Here is a 19316-nt window from a genome sequence, read left to right on the forward strand (position 1 = left end):
CAGGACACTTTTTAAAAATTAGTGTCTAAAGAAGATGAAGATCCGAGCTACCTTTCCGTTTCGTAACTTAATTTCAACTCTTCATTCATGCGGCAAAAATTCACTAAAAATCGAGTCAACATGAAATCTCATCATTTATAACGCAAAATCCATAGCAACCTAGTTTCTTTCATGCACCGCATGGGCATTAGGGTTATGACTTTTTGTACAAAATTTGATTTCCTGTGCCACAAAAGGATGAACTTTTGCCCAAAAATAACGTTAGAAGTCTTAGTTTTGTTCTATTTTATAAAAAAGTCACCCCCAACAAGAAATTGCTAATTAGAATTTCAGCCATATAAAGGGTTCATTCCTGTTCTTTCTAGTCTCTTGTCAAACGTTCTTCAAAGATCTCAATCTGTATAATGGAACTCTATAGAGTAGTCTGGATGTTTGTAAGACTCTATGAAGTTTTCTATGTCAGTATTGTATTTTATATTACTTAATATAAGTGTCCAGAAAGTTCCAGAAAATTCTCCAATTTTTTATTATATAACTGTATGCGTTTGTGATGTTCTTATTATTTCTTATTCTTAATTTATTATTAAATTGTTCCAAGTCTCCAACTGCAATTTGAAATCGTAATGTCTCATAAGGTAAGTGGAACTACTAATGAAAGGAAAAAGAAGATCTGGGAGAAGAATCTTACTCAATACACAAAGGAAAAGAATAACTGTTCCACTAGAAGAACAGTCACTTGAAAAGAACAGCAGGGTACCACCGAAAATACAACTTTTTGGCCTTATCTAACCCTTGGAACATCTATCAAAGGAAGGAAGGAAAAAGAAAAAAAGATTACGAAAGAAGTTACAAGTTTGCGGTGAAAGAAATTAAATTTCCTAACTTTATCAAATCAAGTAGGGCAATCAAAACTAGAACATGTGCTAAAATCTATGATGAATGTATAAAGCGAGGAAAATACTATTCTTTGAGAGAAGTATTTCACATAACAAAAGATAATAATGTGGTTGTGCTGTGAGGTTAGAAAGTTATATAATCCACAGATTGAGAGTAAAGGAAAAGTAGGGTATTCTACTGAAAAGGCAGCAAGTAATGAATATATCCATCCATCCAAAAGAAGTTGCTGTTGAGGAAGAAGATGCCTTTGGCATCTACTTCCTCAACAGCAACTGCAACAATAATGCCAGCTTGTGTATCAGAGACTGAGAGTGAATATAAAGGGTCTGAAGAAGAAGAATCCGCAAGCACATGTATGAAGCACAGCAAACCAAAACTGCAACAAAGTTAGTAATATATTTAAATTTATCATCCTGCACAGCATCAGTAGTTTGTAAACAGCTATTTTAAGATGGGATTAATGTGGATATGCATTCACAATTGGGTATTTACAGATCCACTATTTGAAGCCGTTACAATAAAAGAAGAAATGAAGAAAACGCTAGAGTTAGAAACATTTTTAAACTAAAAAAAATATTGGAAATTATAATCGAGACTAATGGAAAAATTTATGGAAAAGTGTAAAGATGATTGTTGCTAACACTACAAATGTGAATACCGGAAGAAAGAATGGGGTTGTCATAAGTCATTCAGAGTTCGATGGAAAGAAACTAGAAAAGCCACACTTCATTGCCTGTCAGTACCAAGTTCTTGATGGAGTTCTTCGCTTAGTAATGGATAATGAAATTTAAGAAAAAGAGACATTTCCCATCATTGAATATCCATTTATTCTGAAACTTGTATATAATTATGAACAGTGTAAAATGAAATCCAACAATAGTAAAGAAGAGATTACTAAATCAGTAGAATGACGTGATGATGTGAAATTTCTATTTCATTTTACTCTAGTTTTCAGTTTTTTTTTAAGAAAATGAAAGATTTCCAAAGGTAAATTTTCAGAAAATTCCTAATTTAAGTAATGTGAGGTGGAATTTCCGAGCAACACTAGTTATTTTAACATTTATTCTTTTACCAGAAGAAAAATTTGTAAAAAACGGGGTTCTAAGCAGAGGGTTTTAAACTACTTTTAACACTTTTTATAACTGAAATAATTTCATTCTTCAACGAATTCTTTTTTAAATTCATGATTTATCAATGTTACTAACTACCTCCATTTCTATCTTTCATGAAGATATGTAATTGTGTTTTATATTTCGGTGGTGGGGGTTGGTCCCGTCCCCCCGGACCTCCCCCCTCGCTACGCCATTGCACAGGTGTGTGTTGATACATAAGTGCTATAAAATTGCATAATTATGATTTCATTTATAATCTAAATAAAAAACGTCTACAAAATGTGTTTTTCACCTTATAAGTTAATATTATAAAAGAAGTTTTTTGGGTTGGGGTGACCTTATTTAAAAAGAAAATAGAAATAATGTCTTTTTCTTTAGTTTTGTACAAAAGTTCATCAATTTATAGCACAGGAATATGGGGTTACAAAAAGTCATAACCCTAATGGGCATATACTAAATGCCCTTTAAGTGCATAGAATTATGTAGCGTTGATTAAAAAATTTTTCTCGAATTTATACACAGCAGGGAAGTTGCTTCGTGCCAATCAACGGGACACAGTTACCAGGAAATATACGGCCATTCACCTGGGTGAGAAATTCCTTGATTGATCGTTTAAGGCTCAACCATGGCTAGCAATGTTTTCAAGAGGAAATATGATTGTCCTTTGTACAAAGAATTGCATGGTGATTGTGGTGCAGGCACTCAAACTAAAACACAATACTGATGTAATCATCGAAAGGCATGCGGGTAAATCAACAATATAAACAGACCAGTCACTCAGCTTAGTACTCTCTCCATCAATCGTATATTATTAACTTGATATTTCCATATAAATTACATAGAAACACTACATAAACTAACATCGATCAGACAATTAAACATTGATCAATCACACAATTGACATTGACATAACATTGAAAAATCTTCTTGAGACAAAGTGCCTGCAGTTCTTATCGATAGTGTTGCAATGCAATGCGCTTTCAAATGTAAATAATTTTCTACCAGTAAAAAAATAGCAGTTAAACATAAACGAACAAATTAATTAGTCTATGAAAATATAGACGAGTAAAATTACTTGAACATTTATTTAATTAGGTCACAGACGAAACAAAATATTATTATACCATTTTCAACATTATGGGACATTTTTGTATTTCATACAAGCAGTTCTTGTAATAATAAGAATTATTGACCTTGATTGCTAACAATTACCAAAAACTAGTCAACTAAAACTTAACCCTGTGTGTTTGCAAATGAAAAAAGGTGGATCTATTAAGAGAAAGTCTTTCCAAATTCATTGCAAGAATAAGGCTTCTTTTCGATAAACCAGTTTGAGTAGGACAAGGTTTTCTTTGGTAGTGTAAGACTTTTCACATTCACTGCACGAATATGGTTTCTTCTTCATATGAGTAAGAATGTGACAGACAAGGTGACTCTTTTGAGAGAAAGACATATCACATTAATTGAAAGAAGGATTCTCCTTCGTATGAGTCCGAATGTGACGGACAAGGGTAATCTTTTGAGAGAAAGACTTATCACATTCATTGCAAGAATAAGGTTTCTCCTTCATATGAGTCCGCATGTGACAGACGAGGTTACTCTTTTGAGAGAAAGACTTTTCACATTCATCGCAGGTATAAGGTTTCTCCTTCGTATGAGTCCGAATGTGACTGACAAGGGTACTCCTATGAGAGAAAAACTTATCACATTCATTGCAAAAATAAGGTTTCTCCTTCGTATGAGTCCGAATATGACAAACAAGGATGCTCTTTCTGTGGAAAGACTTTTCACACTTATTGCAAGAATAAGGATTCTCCTTCGTATGAGTCCGCATGTGAAAGACAAGGGTATTCTTTTGAGAGAAGGACTTATCACATTGATTGCAAGAATAAGGTTTCTCCTTCGTATGAGTCCGAATGTGACTGACAAGGGTAGTCTGATGAGAGAAAGACTTTTCACATACATTGCAAGAATAAGGTTTCTCCTTCGTATGAGTCCGGATGTGATTAACAAGGGTAGTCTTATGAGAGAAAGAATTATCACATACATTGCAAGAATAAGGTTTCTCCTTCGTATGAGTCCGATAGTGACGGACAAGGTTACTATTTCGAGAGAAAGACTTATCACATTCATTGCAAGAATAAGGTTTCTCCTTCGTGTGAGTCCGAATGTGATTGAGAAGGGTACTATCTTGAGTGAAAGACTTACCACATTCATAGCAAGAATGAGGTTTTATCTTCGTAAGAGTCCGGGTCTGACGGACAAGGCTGCCTTTTTCAGGGAAAGACTTTTCACATTCACTGCAGGAATAAGACTTCTTTGTTGTGTGTCGACTAGCTGTGCATGATTTCCCATCTACAATGAAGCTTCTCTTCACTTCCCTCACATTTTTATTCTCCTTTGTTCCTCCAAAGTTTGCCTTAAAAAGCCCATTTCCTTCTTGTCTCACCTCTTGTCTTTTACTCATCAGATGATTTAAACTTTTCGAGATGGGCTGACACGACCTTTTAGTTTCTCTCTTAGAAACAAAGGTTTTGAGGGACGAATCTTTTCCAATTGACAAATTTGAATCAATATCCAAATTGCCAGAACCAAAATGAATCTCGTGGTGCTTTATGAGATCATATTTGGCATTGAATGAATCTTCGCAGTTGAAGCAATGACAAGATTCTTTCCTTAAACTGGCACGCTTCCCGGGATTTTTAATCATGCAAGTACTTTTCACTTTGTTTTCCTGTATGGCTGCCTTAGAACCATTCTTCCCATTCTTGAAAAACTTGATGGTGTCTGCATTATTACGACAACCTGTCTCCCCAGCAATAGTCATTGTTGCTCTATCCCCTCTGATTTTAGATGCAAAGCTAGATTTCGAATGTACCCGTCCATCATTAGGATTTGAGCACGTTATTTTCTCAGCAAGCAAGATATCACATTTTTTAATGTCTTTATCGATCACCTTCCTGCCTTTCCTTGAATGTGATGCTCTAATCTTTGGTTCATGGACTGTAAACAAGCCTAAGGCTCGTTCAGAAGCTGGGGACACTAGAAAAGAATTTCACATTAAAAATAAGTGAAGACAGGCATGAAATCTACGACTCGTTGAACTAATTTATAACAGCAATTAGACATATATCAAGGTAGCTACTTTAACCGATTCTTAGGTTAGACAATATCCACATAACAAGGTGTCAGTTAATCTTTACTTTTATGGTGGTTTCCATACATTTATTCACAAATTTAATGGCACTGCTCCTAAGAGAAATTGGGCAAAATATTGCATACTAACCTCAAGTATCTACTCCAGAAAACATCTCAATGCACTTTTTCATGCACAAATGTAATCTTACACTGAATTTACAAATGCCATGCACACACATAATGTTGAACTGAAAATATTATCATCATTATTAACCCATTATTCCCCAGACTGTATGTAACGGTTTTAAATTTGGTTTTTATTATTATTATTATTATTTTTGGTTTTTATTAATTAAAAACCTGTTTCAACCAATGCGTTTCTCAAACACTCATTCTATCGTCTCCAACATTTAATGCATCGTAAGCTGAATGTAATTTCTGCAAAGTAAGACTGCCATTCAATGACTTTGGAATAACTGGCCGGGCCCTGTATCTATTCCACATGGGCGCGCAACGGTTCGAATCTACAAAGTAACAACTTGTAAAGATTACCATCATGGAAATCTATTAGCAATTAACTCATAACTTTATTATCCCACAACCTGAGAGCAACACAATGCCGCTAAAATGCCATCAGAAGAGTACGTTGTTCAATTCAAAAGCCATATTGACGAGTGTTGTAATGTGAAAATTAATATTTTGTAGGGTTTTGCATTTTTACGTTCAAGGTGATGATGAATGTTTGTTTTGTTTTTTATTTACGTTGCTAATATAAAAGTGATTGTTGTGCGGCCTTGGGATATTGAAGACGAATAAAAATAGTTTAAGACGTAAAGAAGATTTTTTTTTCGTTTTTTGATAGATTATGAGACTTAAACACTAAGTGTTGATGCGAAGCGAAGTTTTTCTTTTGATGGTGTGAACGGCGAATACGTTTGAGGTTAGAAGAAGTGAACCCCATAATTGTTCTTTGTAAGTTCGGAATTATCAAAAATGGCGGAAGAAAAGAAGACGTGTATCCCAATACTCGACAGCGATAATTACGATGTATGGGCTGTAAGAATTGAAGCTTTTTTAATGAAGAAAGATTGTTGGGAAGCGGTAAAGGGTTTCCATCCATACATAACATTCGGCAGTGATGGAAACGAGATAGAAATGGAAGACGAAAGCCAACTCCCACCACAAGAGGTTAGGCGCCGTCAGCGACAAAATCAACAGGCCAGAGCCATTATTATACAATACGTATATGATTCATTTTTGGATGATATCGTGGGACTGGACCTAGCGAAGGATATGTGGGAGGCATTAAGAGACATGTGTACCACTTACGACGTGTTCCAGGAGATAATGTTCCTAAAGGAAAAGGTAAATACCGAAAAAACGGAAGACCTTTCCATGATGGAGTACATGAGCAAGATCCAGAATTACAACCGTAAAATTACTAAGTGTGGCATTAATCTCCCGGATAGAGCACTGGCTGCGTTCTACCTCATGGGTCTGCCTCGAGAAAAATATGCTGGGTTTATACGAAGTATTTACAGAACAAATGAAGGAGACATAACATCCAAATATGTTAAGTCCCAACTCCTGCTAGAAGATAAGAGAATGAAAAATGAGGATTACGCGAAGATAGAAGAACACAAGGTTCTCAAGGTAAAGAAGAAGCCAAACAGACCTAAAGTAAGCAGTGAAAATAAATCACAAAATGCTCCAAAGAAACCTATTGGGAGGAGATACATTTGTTTCACATGTGGAATGGAGGGGCATACTGCAAGATTTTGTTCTGCCATACAGAAGGAAGATGAAGAAGAGAAGAATTCATCAGCATCAGTAGTATCAAGAGGCTATAAAGTACTCTGCATGCAAAGAAATCCAAACCATGCAAACAACGGCATATGATTACTGGATTCAGCAGTATCGGATCACATGAGCCCTAGGAAAGATTAGTTAGTTGATTTCAAACCCCTCTCTGGAGAAGTAACTGTGGGTGATGGTACATCACTTAAAATAGAAGGTCAAGGATCAGTGACCATCCAGATGTCGAATGAATGTGGTGGATGGAAAATAAAGTTAACTAATGTGTTATATATTCCTTGCCTCCAAGACAATTTGATTTCGGAAGGGAAATTAGAAGAGAAGGGCTTGACCATTGTGAGGAGAGACGGAAAGACTACTGTTTGCGACGAAGAAGCTACTCTGTTCCAGGGGTATCGCGTTGGTTTCCTGTATTACCTCACTACTGAAGGGAGTGCTTCTATTTCACAAATAAGAAAAGAAGCTGAAGAACATGAAGGTATGAAAGCATGTAAAATTGCAGCAACAACATGGCACAACCGTTTGGGACACCTGCACCATGAAGGGATGATGAAGATAGAACCATTGCGGAACTTAATGAGTAAGAAGACAGAAGAAGAATGTGAAGCATGTATACAGGGAAAGTTTAAGAGACTGAAATTTTCCTTTTTGGGCAGGGGATAGAGATGATCGAAAGTCTGTCACTGGGTATGTTATCACGCTGGGAGGTGGAGCAATGATTTGGAAAAAGCAGGAAGCAGAGAAGCATAGCCACCTCAAGCACGCATGCTGAGTATGTTGCTATTTATGAATGTGTGTGTGAAATCCAGTGGATGAGGCCGTTTTTTTGTGAATTGAAGCAAAGCAGCCTCATTCCAAAGACCTGCACCATTTTTTGTGATAACCAAGGTGCCATATACATTGCCAATAATGACATAGTAAAAGAGAGGAGTAAACATTTCGTGGTAAAATACAACTATGTCCGAGAGGCTGTGAAGGAGGGAGAGATTTCATTGAAATATGTGAAATCTGATAGTAACATTGCAGACTGTTTGACAAAGAGTTTGTCTGGACCTAAGACATTATTGTTTGCCAAAGAAATGGGCATAATTAAGTTGGAGTAAGAAACTCACAACTAAAGTTACGAAGTTATGTATGATGTTTTTTGTGTTCCTTTCCATCATCCTCGAATGAGGGGAGGTGTTGTAATGTGAAAATCAATATTTTGTAGGGTTTTGCATTTTTACGTTCAAGGTGATGATGAGTGTTTGTTTTGTTTTTTATTTACGTTGCTAATATAAAAGTGATTGTAGTGCGGCCTTGGGATATTGAAGACGAATAAAAATAGTTTAAGACGTAAAGAAGATTTTTTTTCCGTTTTTTGACAACGAGCTGCTTTTGCTTATAGAAAAGCCCCGCGGTCTACCAGAGAATTCCCATCGTTGCGTAAACGCAACATTATTTAAAATAACCTGATTTTTTTCCGGTAACAATGAAAGTGAATGGCAAAAATAAACATGATGAATAATGAAACTTAGAACTAATACAAAACATTAGCTACAGTAAGATTATTCAAGAAATCTTACAGAAAAATCATTTACAATTTACGGTGATTCAATTCCTTGAAAAACGCAAATTTTGAATAAAAAAATATAATTATATCAATGAAAATGTTAGCGAAAGTGGCATAATAAGAACTAGAGATATTTCAAAAAGTCAGAAAACCGATGAAAAAAATATACTGAAGTAAAGGTTTTTTCTGAAAAATATAATTCATTTATGTTGCGTTTACGCAACGCTGGGGATTCATGGGTTAGATGCGAATACTTTCTCGCAATGCAAGGCTAAAAATATGCAAAATAAAAATGGACAGCAACTACGCAGGTCAAAAGGTAATTGAAGTTCACAAAAAAATCATTGCCATCTTAATAAATCATTGAGAGAAAGATAAATGGGTAATAATATGGCATATTATAAGAACTTACCTTCAAGGACAACATGCATTAAAAAAGAAATATTTGCAGTGCATAAACAAGAACACTAACAGTAGTAATAAAATATCATATTGTCTAAGGGGCACACCTCTATTCTAAAGAAACTTTCCTAACCACTACACCCTGCATTATTTATAAAATTATTTCAAGTATAAAGGCATGGGGTATTAATGATCACATACCATATGTCATTACATATTATATAAGGAAGGTCAGATGGGGTGCCTCATGTCCAAATATCCGCGGTAATTGCCTTTCATTGGGTACATCGGATTCAAAGTGGGGAAAGCATCGCATTATGATCCGAAGTTTTATATTATGGCTACAGTGTATCAGGGTTCCCACTCTACCTTAATAATGAAATTCACGGCCTTTTCCAGGTTTTCACGGTTATTTTTCAGGTTTTCACGTTTTTTTTATGTTTTCACGGTCTCAATTTCGCTAAATTCACGGTCCGTTGCTAAGCCAACAATAAGAAAATCACTGGCCGTATATCAACAGAAAATTAACGTACGCGACAACCGCCGTGAATGTTAACGCCGCATAGAAAAGTGATATCTGTTATGACGTGATCTATGGTTTGCAAAATTCAGGGCCGACTAAAGGTCTAGCCCAACCGCGCTCTTGCCTGGACGTCGAATACCCTTCGGAACTTCTTCCGTCCGGACACCCTAGGTCCTTTTTTAATTCCTTGCCGAGAGATTGTTTTTTGCGCACGTTGCTATTACTGCACAGTAACCGAATTTCCCCCACCCCAATCTTTCTTATTTAACGGAAAATATTTTATTCAAATTGTTTATAGAATATAATAAATTGATTCTTTCTTATTTAACGGAAAATATTTTATGAAAATTGTTTATTGAACATAATAAATAGAAAAACAATTTCATACACCGTGTTAGCACGCATCTAAGACGAACACGATTCTAAGACTACCCTCCTCTTTTGGAACTCCACTAGGGGAAAATTTTTCCTTCCTAATAACGATACGATTATAAAATGAATGAGGAAAAACGATCAATGCTTTATTTTTTTGATAGGTTGCCTATGTCCCAGGAAACGCAGGATTTTGGCGAGTACCTAAGATATTCATTATAGGTTTCAAACAATATTTTACATAATAACAGGAATAGTAGTACTTTATCAAGACACATAGGTCATATTGTTGACTCGACCCATATATCTTTCAAAATTCCGAAGGAAGACGCCACCTCACTAAAAAAATGTTTGCTCTCGACTCGGCATTTACACTGCTAATATGGATTTCAGTCTGATGTAAAAATTCTTATCCATCAAACACCATTTCCAGTACACGTATTCACGAGAACAATGTGAATGTTGTGCCTAAAACAACCGCATTCGCCGGCGCAGTGACTGGTTGTGAGATGGATCACGAAGGCCAAAAATAGTCTATTACTTGAATTGTTCCTGTCTAATGAATATATTTTTAATATACTTGAGGTAGTGTGTAAAGCGTGAACAATGTTGCGTTAATCGTCAGTGGCACGCTCATCTGGATCTTCGCTTTCATATCTCTACTTGTTTTCTCCAGGTAGCTCACTCTACCCCCACCTCCACCGTCATGTGCTAGCGGACAACCCAAGGCGCTCTGCAATATTCACGCGCATCTAGCCCGGATTCTTTTCTTCATGTTCAATTATTTTCAGTCCAACTCTTAAAGTTCTCAATAGTTTCTTCGGAGGGGCCATGGTCCGAAGACGAATAAAATTAAACTAGTGAAAATGAAACCTGACTTTATTAAACCCACATGGAAAACACTCGGTGGTTCGAAGTCCAGCCACCCTGGAAAGTAGGGAACCACTCGTACGAGGTGAAGTTCGGAACTGATGCCATATCGTACGGGGGAACGCAGAGCATACTGCGTGACCATATAACGAAGCGTGACCATATGACGAAGCGTGACCATATGACTGCACCATCAAATTTTTTGCCCTAAAGGTTAGCGATCTTCCTATCACAGGATTGAGGGTGTTGAATAAACGTTCAAATTTTTCGATACAAGGCCATCTAGATTTAGTTTCGAAAGTGGTCGCTGCAGCCAGTGGGAATCCTAATTGGGTAGAAGGGGGACTAAGCAGTGACCGAGGGAGGGGAAACCAAGGCAGTCGAGGAAAGTAAACAAGCTGATGAGAAGTGGTGTCATATTTCAGGAGGGGGGAGAGAATAGGCCTGTGCTGGGGAAAGATGTTTTTTTTTCTTCAGGGAACATTCGTTCCCACGCTTTTCTGACCCATGAGACGATGCTCCCCACAATGAATAGAAGTGCGCTCGCTACGAACGAAGTTGAAAATTCCTGGGAAGGTATTATTATCAAGATTGAGAGATTTTTAAGGTTTTAGAACGAAATTCACGGCTTTTTCCAGGTTTTTTTCACGGTAGACAAAATTCACGGCTAATTCACGGTTTTAAGGTTTTCACGGTTGAGTGAGAACCCTGGTGTATGCACACCCCAAATAAGAAGAGTGGAAAGGGTTCTTATTCTCTTCCTATTCCTATTCCTTTGATCACATACCTTATGTCATTATATATTATAAAAGGATGGTCAGATGGGGTGCCTCATGTCCATATATCCGCGGTCATTGCCCTTCATTGGATAAATCGGATCCAAAGTGGGGAAAGCATCGCATTAGGATCCGAAGTTTTATATTATGGATTCAGTTTATACACACCCCAAATGAGAAGAAAGGAAAGGGTTCTAACCCTCTCTTTGAATGTGCCCTCACAGGTCCGTTGATATCTCTTTCTGCCAGTCTTAGTTTGAGAGCCTGGATGGTTCAGGATGGATTGGTATCCATAACTATCAGAACAGACCAGTTATGCAGAATGTTAAAATGACAAAGAGCATGTCACGTTTCAAAATGCATCCAATATTTTGATAAAAGACTTTGCATGCAAAGATGAACTGAACGGCAGAAAGAACATTTTGAAACGTATCAGTAGCCTACCCCCACACTACTTCCCAACTCCGTCTCAGGGCCATCCACAATCGTCTGATTTCAGTGGCTGACCCTGAATTCAAGGTGGAATTCACCTTGGATTGAGTCTAGCAAAGAATCATCACAAAGCTTGATTCATGAGTAAGTCTGTAAGAATATCTATTTCATTTCCTCACTTTGATGATTTATTTACTTTATATGAAAAAGCTGAAAATTGCCAAAAGATACCTAATTTCCAGGTTGTCCACATGCATCCATTTTCTAATTCCGTAACACTTCACTTATAATTTATCTATTTTCAGAAGCAATCATCACAATAATATTTAAATTTTGAATGCATCCAGATTGAATATTCATAAAACTCAAAAGTACTGAAAATATGAAGCGATGTACAAAATACCACTAGAACATCCTAATAAAGAACATACTTAGCAGTTATAAGTTATAAGAAACGACCCATTCATTCAAACTTTTCACATCCATCCTCAAAGAAGATGATGCCTTGTACTTTGCAGTACAACTTTTAACAATTTGGATGAAGCTATAATCTGGAAATCTTAGCTAACGAGAATAAGTAAGCAGGGCCTGGTCACCCATTGTCATTACTCTGCAGAACTACATCTGCTGCACACAAGGCATTGAAATTAAGTATAACCTATTTTCGGCCAAATCAGTTTTTTTCCTTATCTCACTTTTTCCATGAATAACTGTTAAGCCTATTAAAGCACAGTTGTCTAGAGCAAAAAACAGTGAATTGGTTGGGGTGTCTATCGAAGCAAAATTTTACCATCATTTCAAAACTGAAAAAAAACCACTTGATCTCATTTCAACAAGTTCAATGTTCATTTTATCTACGGACGCCACAACTGACATGGAACAAAAATGGATTCTTATGCCCATTATTCTTCTCAAGTGATTTATTGGGATTTTTTCTATTACCCAGTCTTAATGACAAAATTGTTAGGTGAAGTATACTGGAATTCCCATATGAATACACATGACTGCATATATTGCAGAATGTCACTGATGCATGATGAAAATTTTACTAGACACTTTCCAATCTGATTACACTGTCAAGCAGAACTATAAATCATAAACTAAAGAATGTACTGATGGATAAACTAAAGGATGTATACACAAAAAATACAAGTGCTACATCCTTCACATTGGGAGTGTCCAAAAACCGGGTCTCAGATTTCCATGAAATTTTCTTGTGTTATACATAGTCCATTGGGAGCTGTCCCTGAAACAGCCCCCATATGGGGTTATACAAATATATATAACCAAATAACTGTATAACCAAATAGTTTAAACTGAAATGCATTTAAACATTTACAGGTGAAATATATATATGTATAAGAGCCACTCTGCAAATGGTGAGCATTAGTCCAGTGGTTTAAGTGCCCAGTTGTCATGCCGAGGACCTGGGGTCGAGCCACATGCAATATTAAAATTTTCCATGAACTTCATGGAAAGACGACAAAACTCTAGCTTTTGTAAAATAAGAGTGTAGAAAAAAAGTACGAAAGAAATCAAATTCAAAATATTTTTGAACAAGAGACCTAGTTTTTGGACATCGCCTTATCAGAATTAGTTAAAAATCCTTTCTCTGAAGAGACATTTTCAAAGCACTCACCCTCTGCCTCTATCATAGACTCCATGGCCATTGTACGATTTTGAATCAACTCCCCATTCTCCATAACAGTAGGCTGAAAGTAAGCGGATATCAGATTTACAAATTAAATTGTAAAAAAATGAAACAAGAATCTTCATTTCTTGTGAATCTCATGCTAAATACAAAAACAAATGAAGTGACAACACCAACACTAACCCTAAACACTCTCAAACAATATGCTGTCCTAAATACTAAAATATAAACTACTTTCCAGGGAAAAGGTGTAGGCCAAAAGAATAAGCAAAATGCAAGGTAAAAATATTGTTGGGAAACGGTCTTCTTCAGAGTAAGTTCTTCTATTCTTGATCATATAGGGGATTTCTTCAAGAATCTTCTGAACAAGAGGGGGTAGAAGACATATGGGATAACAGTTATACTTATCGGCTCTCCGTCATGGATGGGGTTGACCCCCTCGACTGTCTCCAGCAGGGGGCATTCACCTCCTCTCTGAGGAGGGGAAGACCTCTGCTAGCTCCTGCAGCATCTTAATTCAACTTGGGCTGAGAGAATATTTAATTCAAGGCGTCGTGGGTTGACCTTATTTCTCTTGGCATGGCAAATCTACTGTTCAGTTCTCCTATTTTCTCTTCTTCACCACTCTTCAACTCACAGTCTAACCTCCACGATTCTCTTCTCTTTCTACCTCTCCTCCACCTGACAGGCAACACACCATCAGCTGTCGGGCATAGCCTTTGGCTGCAACATGTAGCCGTGTTTGATGTGTCTCTTCCAGCTGAAATTCGTCCGTATTTTACTAAACAGAGAGTGTTAGTTTCCTGAGGTTGGGGCACCTGGAGGAAACTTAGGAAGAAGTGGGTTTTCATAGAATACTCACCACGGGGCAGGAGGATGGCCAAAGCATGTTCTTATTTTGTAGAAGGAAGGAGTTCTGTCACCCTCCATTTGCTGCACACGGGTGTTGCTTGGAGGAAGGGGATTGGGAAAATTGTAGACCTTTCACTGGTCGCGTGCACATCATGGAAAAACCACAAAATTGGGAAAGCGGGGAATCGTGGGGGGAGGGGGAAACACTCAGCATTCCATTCAATCTTTGCTGTATACCCACAACCACATAATCACACACGATATTGAATCAGATCTCCTAATCTTGTGAATGTGGATTTAAAGTTACTCATGAAAAATGCCAAGTGGTAACGGTTACAATACATTTTGACCAATTTTGAAAATAATGATGAAGTTCTCACAATTTGGGCTCAAGTGCCCGTGTTAACAGTACTATGAATTCAGGATTTCCCCAAACATCACTTTCATCCATTAGTTTAACGCATTCATCCCAAGCATTGCATAAACAAAACATTATTGAATGGTAATTATTAGAAAAATCATTTATGCAGGATAATTTTTTCTCAGGTTTTCTGAATTTCTGATATATCTTTTAGCTATTTTTGTAAACATTTTCACTCAAATAACAATTTTCATCTTACTTCAAAATTTGCCCATTTCGAAGCTTTGAAATACTACAAATTGTAAATGATATTTTACTAATATTTATCGAGTAATCCTACTAGAGGTAATTTTTTCTCTAAGTTCTGTTTCTTTACTCATCATGTTTATTTTTGTCACGAACATTCGCCATTCCTGGTATAAATATGGTTGTTGTAAAGTGTTGCGATTACACAACAATGGGAATTCTCTGGTAGATCAGAGGGCTGTTCTCAAAGCATAACAAAACTTATCAGTATGGCTTTTAATCAACAATGTAGTCTCTCGGAGGCAGTTAAGCTGCATTTTAAGCACTCACAGGTTGTAAGTTTATAACGTAAAGCGAGAATAGCATTTCCTATTCCAAGATGGCCATCTGTACCAACTTTACATCAAACCGTCAGGTACTTCATAGAGTCAAACTGTTTGGCGCACACATGGAACCGATACAGGGCAATGTCATTAAGTCGAAGTATTTCTTTGTAAATGTTAAATTCAGCTTCAGATGCATTCAGTTTCAGAGACGGTAGAATGAGAGGGTGAGCACCGTATTAGTCAAAGCAGGATTGTGATGGAAGGTGGAGCCTCTAGTAACCTTCTAGGAGGATGTTATTGAATATTTAATCAGAAAAGACTGTGAAAATTAAAATATACAACCTAAATTTTGAAAAGTTCTTTTTTGTTTTTATTTTCCGGAGTTTTTCCAACATTGTGTAAACGCAACATAATGCAAATCATATATTATGATGAATATAATCATTTTTACTGAAAATTAATCTTGATTAGGATAAAATAAACCGTAAAATACACAATAACCCAAGTTAAAATCCCTACATGCAGTCTGGGGAACAATGGCTGAATTGAATGTGAATTTCATGCATACCTCAGTGGCATCAGTCTCCTTGGGAGATAGTTCGTCTTTGGCCAAAACCAGCACAGAGTCAAGGTCTATCTCGATGGCTCCAGTGCCTTCAGCATCCACCTCCTCGCCTTGGGAAGACATTGAGGCCTGTGCCTGCACATGAGTCCAAAATCAGCATCATTAACGACAGAGATACAGATATACATCTAGAAATAGCATCATTAGTTCATCAAAAAATAATGATTCCTATATATAGCATTGATAACAATCTACACACCACCTCAAAAAATTCACCTGTTAATATTCACATGTACACCTTGTATGTTACATATATGTGCACTAAATTGTACTATAATTATAATGTACCACAATGCTCAAAAAAGGAAATAACTCATCTTCTCAAGAAAATGCAGGATTAGTATCCCGTAAAAAAATGCAACTCATGTGTGAATAACAATTTTTCTAAGGCTAGAATGTGTGACTAAGACTTTGGTTTAATTTTAAATGCTTCAAAATATTGTTGCCCTCATTCATCTTCACTTTGGGTTACCTTATACACATGCAAAATGCATTTGTATTCTGTGGATTGTATCTGCTAGATGTTTTACATCATGATGAAAATTCTTAATAGTCTTATTAAATATAGAATCACATAAAATTCAACTATGGGCAAATCGCTCAAAAGAGTACAGAAAAAAAATAGAAAGCATGCTATGCTGAGAGCAGGATGAGATGTGTTCACTCACATGCAAAGAGTCCATCATACTATTAGCTGATACTACTGCAATGCCTGGACTTATTACCAACCTTGAATTCCCATGGTAGCCTTTTAAAATTCTTCTGCGTTTTGTGGATGAAAATAGCCCCTGCTTTTTTGACATTTCATGTACCATTCTTTAATCTAACAACAATTCCATATGTTGGTCCAGCACAGTTATTTTATTCTGTAGTGAGCCAGGCAATAAATAGCTTCGGAGCATAAAGGAGCAATTCATAGCTTGCAAACAATAACTGCTAGTTTTACTCATTCCACTGCCTTTCTAACCTTAAGTACAGTGGGTATCATACCTCCCTCTTAACATACAAAAAGTAAGCCTAAAACGATCATAAACATGCTATATTCATAACATTTTGATATTTGGTGTTTTTTAAGGGTGCTTCACAGGTAGTAACTGTATTAAATGTGCATTACTTTTAGCAAACGAATATAACTTTTTAAGGTACTTATATTATTATGTAATTTAAAAATATTAAGCTTTACCAATGCATGTGACTCAAAAGTGTATGCAACCAGCTCCACACTAACTGATCTCTGTAAAAATTTATGTGTATTCCACAAAGTTTTAGTTCTCCATACCTGGGTGTAAAACTTGATAATCAAGTCACCTTGGAGGAACATATTCAAAAGCTCTGCAGAAATATGATCTCTAATTGTGTTCTGATTCTATCAGGTAAACTGTATAGACATTGATGTATTAGTATTATTGTCAATTTACTATGGTGAATTCTACCTGAATGTGATGTTTAGTATCCTCATCTGGAGCCCTAGACCCAATTCTAAAATAACGTGCAAAATTCAAAAAAGGATACTGCAGCTCTTAGGTAAAATGTCTCCTTACACAGCATGCCACCCTCCACTTAAAAAATTAACTTTTCTACATCACCCCTTTGTGTTCATGTATACTGCGACTGTTTGCGGAAAAAACTATATTCATAATTATGACGATTTATGCATATAAAAATTTTTTCTTTCTTCATTAGTACTGTTTTTGTATCTTATATACTCCTTGACATGTCTTATGTTTGTCCAAACAAATCACTGGACCAATTAAAGTATTGTCATTACTATTATTGTTATTAATATTATTATGATTACCTGATCAGAGGCTTGGGAAACAAGGTCATTTGTGGCCCCATCAGTGCTATTACTGTGTGCATATCCACCTCCATCATCACTGAAATGATCTGCTTTTACACAAGGGGACCCACATGTTGCCATGCCACTCTGAGAAAAAATGAGAATTAACACTTCATTGATACATGTTTGCACCAATTGGTATTAGAAGCAAAAAGATCACAACCAAAACAACAAATATAGAGTGTATACATAATTGAAAATTTCCCTGAAAAGCTATTCTGACCTCAGATAGGAAGACGGGAGAAATTCATCGACTAACAAAATATGGCCCATTAAGTTACTCTGCCTTTTCAATTAGCCATAGGAAACCCTTCCTAAAAAGGAACAAAAAATTTATCAGCAATAATTTGTGAAATCATGGTCTCATGACATATTCATTGGCAACCGATTTCATCCATTAAAGGTGATCATTATATTTTATTTCAATCAAAGATGAACACATAACAAGTTCAATTAAAATCACCTCATGGAAAGAAATTGATGCCTCTTAACAACCACCCTGGTTTGCAAACATCTAATACCCTCTCCAAAGATGGTGAAGGACAAATGCTGAGTCCCCCTTATCATTTACTCCATATAGTTCTCACCACATCCACATCTGCAACAGTCACAATATGCCTTATATAAATTGTTTTTTGGGAGCAATTCATGTTTGGTAGGATTGGCTAGAAACTGCATCACCTGATTATGTGGCAATACAGCCAGCCAGAACTAACACAACAGGATTTATCATTCACCATGAAAGGTTTCTCACATTTGAAACGACTTCACCAGTAGTTGACCACATAATGAGGCATGACAGCCTGATAAAAACAGCTGTAGACGGACTGCTGGAAGAATAGTAAAAGTTATAAAAGATATAAAAGAGAAGAAATACGTCCCAATGAAATAGTTAGCGGACAGTAGAGTTGCCTCAAAGATATCTTAGGACTTACGAAGTTGATCCGTCCTTCTGTTATATGGTGATTGGAAGTGAGTGTGGTGTTTCTATGCTGAGAAAAATGGGAAATGCCATGACGTCAGAGTCCTTAAATGCTCAGTGAGCAATGGTGTGTGATTAGAGCATCTGTATTCAAAAGAATAAACCATTCATTTTGAATGATTTCTTCAAGAATGACACATGTCTGTGTTAGTCGAAAAAACTTTAGGGCCAATGGGCCAAAACTTTTGGGAATTTTGATTCCCTTAATCTCCCTAAAAAAGAAACCAGAAACAGCCAGAGAAAGTTGGGGCGACCCAAAAAATTGCAAGGTAACATAGCCCAGAAGCGTATCTTAAACTAACATGACTAACTGTGAAAGTTCTAATGAAGACTTATGACACAACTCAAGTTTACTCATTCACATTAGACAAAGTTAGGGTAAAGGTTTGGCTTTTATGTCAACTAGTACAGGAATATTCCGTGGAGGAAATATTCCTGTGATCATATTCCTATTCTATATTTGACAAAGGAAGGTAAAAGGTATAGTTATTATGGTAAATGATATTGCATTATTCCATGGAGGACTGAATTTGTGTAGTAGCAA

At 36.4% G+C, this 19316-nt stretch overlaps 1 protein-coding gene across 1 annotated transcript in view; it reads right to left on the bottom strand.

Moving 5' to 3' along the window:
- Positions 1-1151: 1151 nt before the first annotated feature.
- The window catches only part of LOC124170391 (zinc finger protein 37-like), a 35375-nt gene continuing 17210 nt past the window's right edge, over positions 1152-19316 (bottom strand). Inside the window, exons 4-8 of the mRNA XM_046549111.1 lie at positions 17749-17877; positions 15894-16025; positions 13529-13601; positions 3685-5051; positions 1152-1223 (exon numbers count right to left, since the gene is read on the bottom strand). Of these exons, the coding sequence (XP_046405067.1) occupies positions 1152-1223; positions 3685-5051; positions 13529-13601; positions 15894-16025; positions 17749-17877 (1773 nt within the window). The remainder of the gene's footprint in view (positions 1224-3684; positions 5052-13528; positions 13602-15893; positions 16026-17748; positions 17878-19316) is intronic.

This window comes from Ischnura elegans, chromosome 13 (assembly GCF_921293095.1).
Source record: "Ischnura elegans chromosome 13, ioIscEleg1.1, whole genome shotgun sequence".
Taxonomy (NCBI): Eukaryota; Metazoa; Arthropoda; class Insecta; order Odonata; family Coenagrionidae; genus Ischnura; species Ischnura elegans.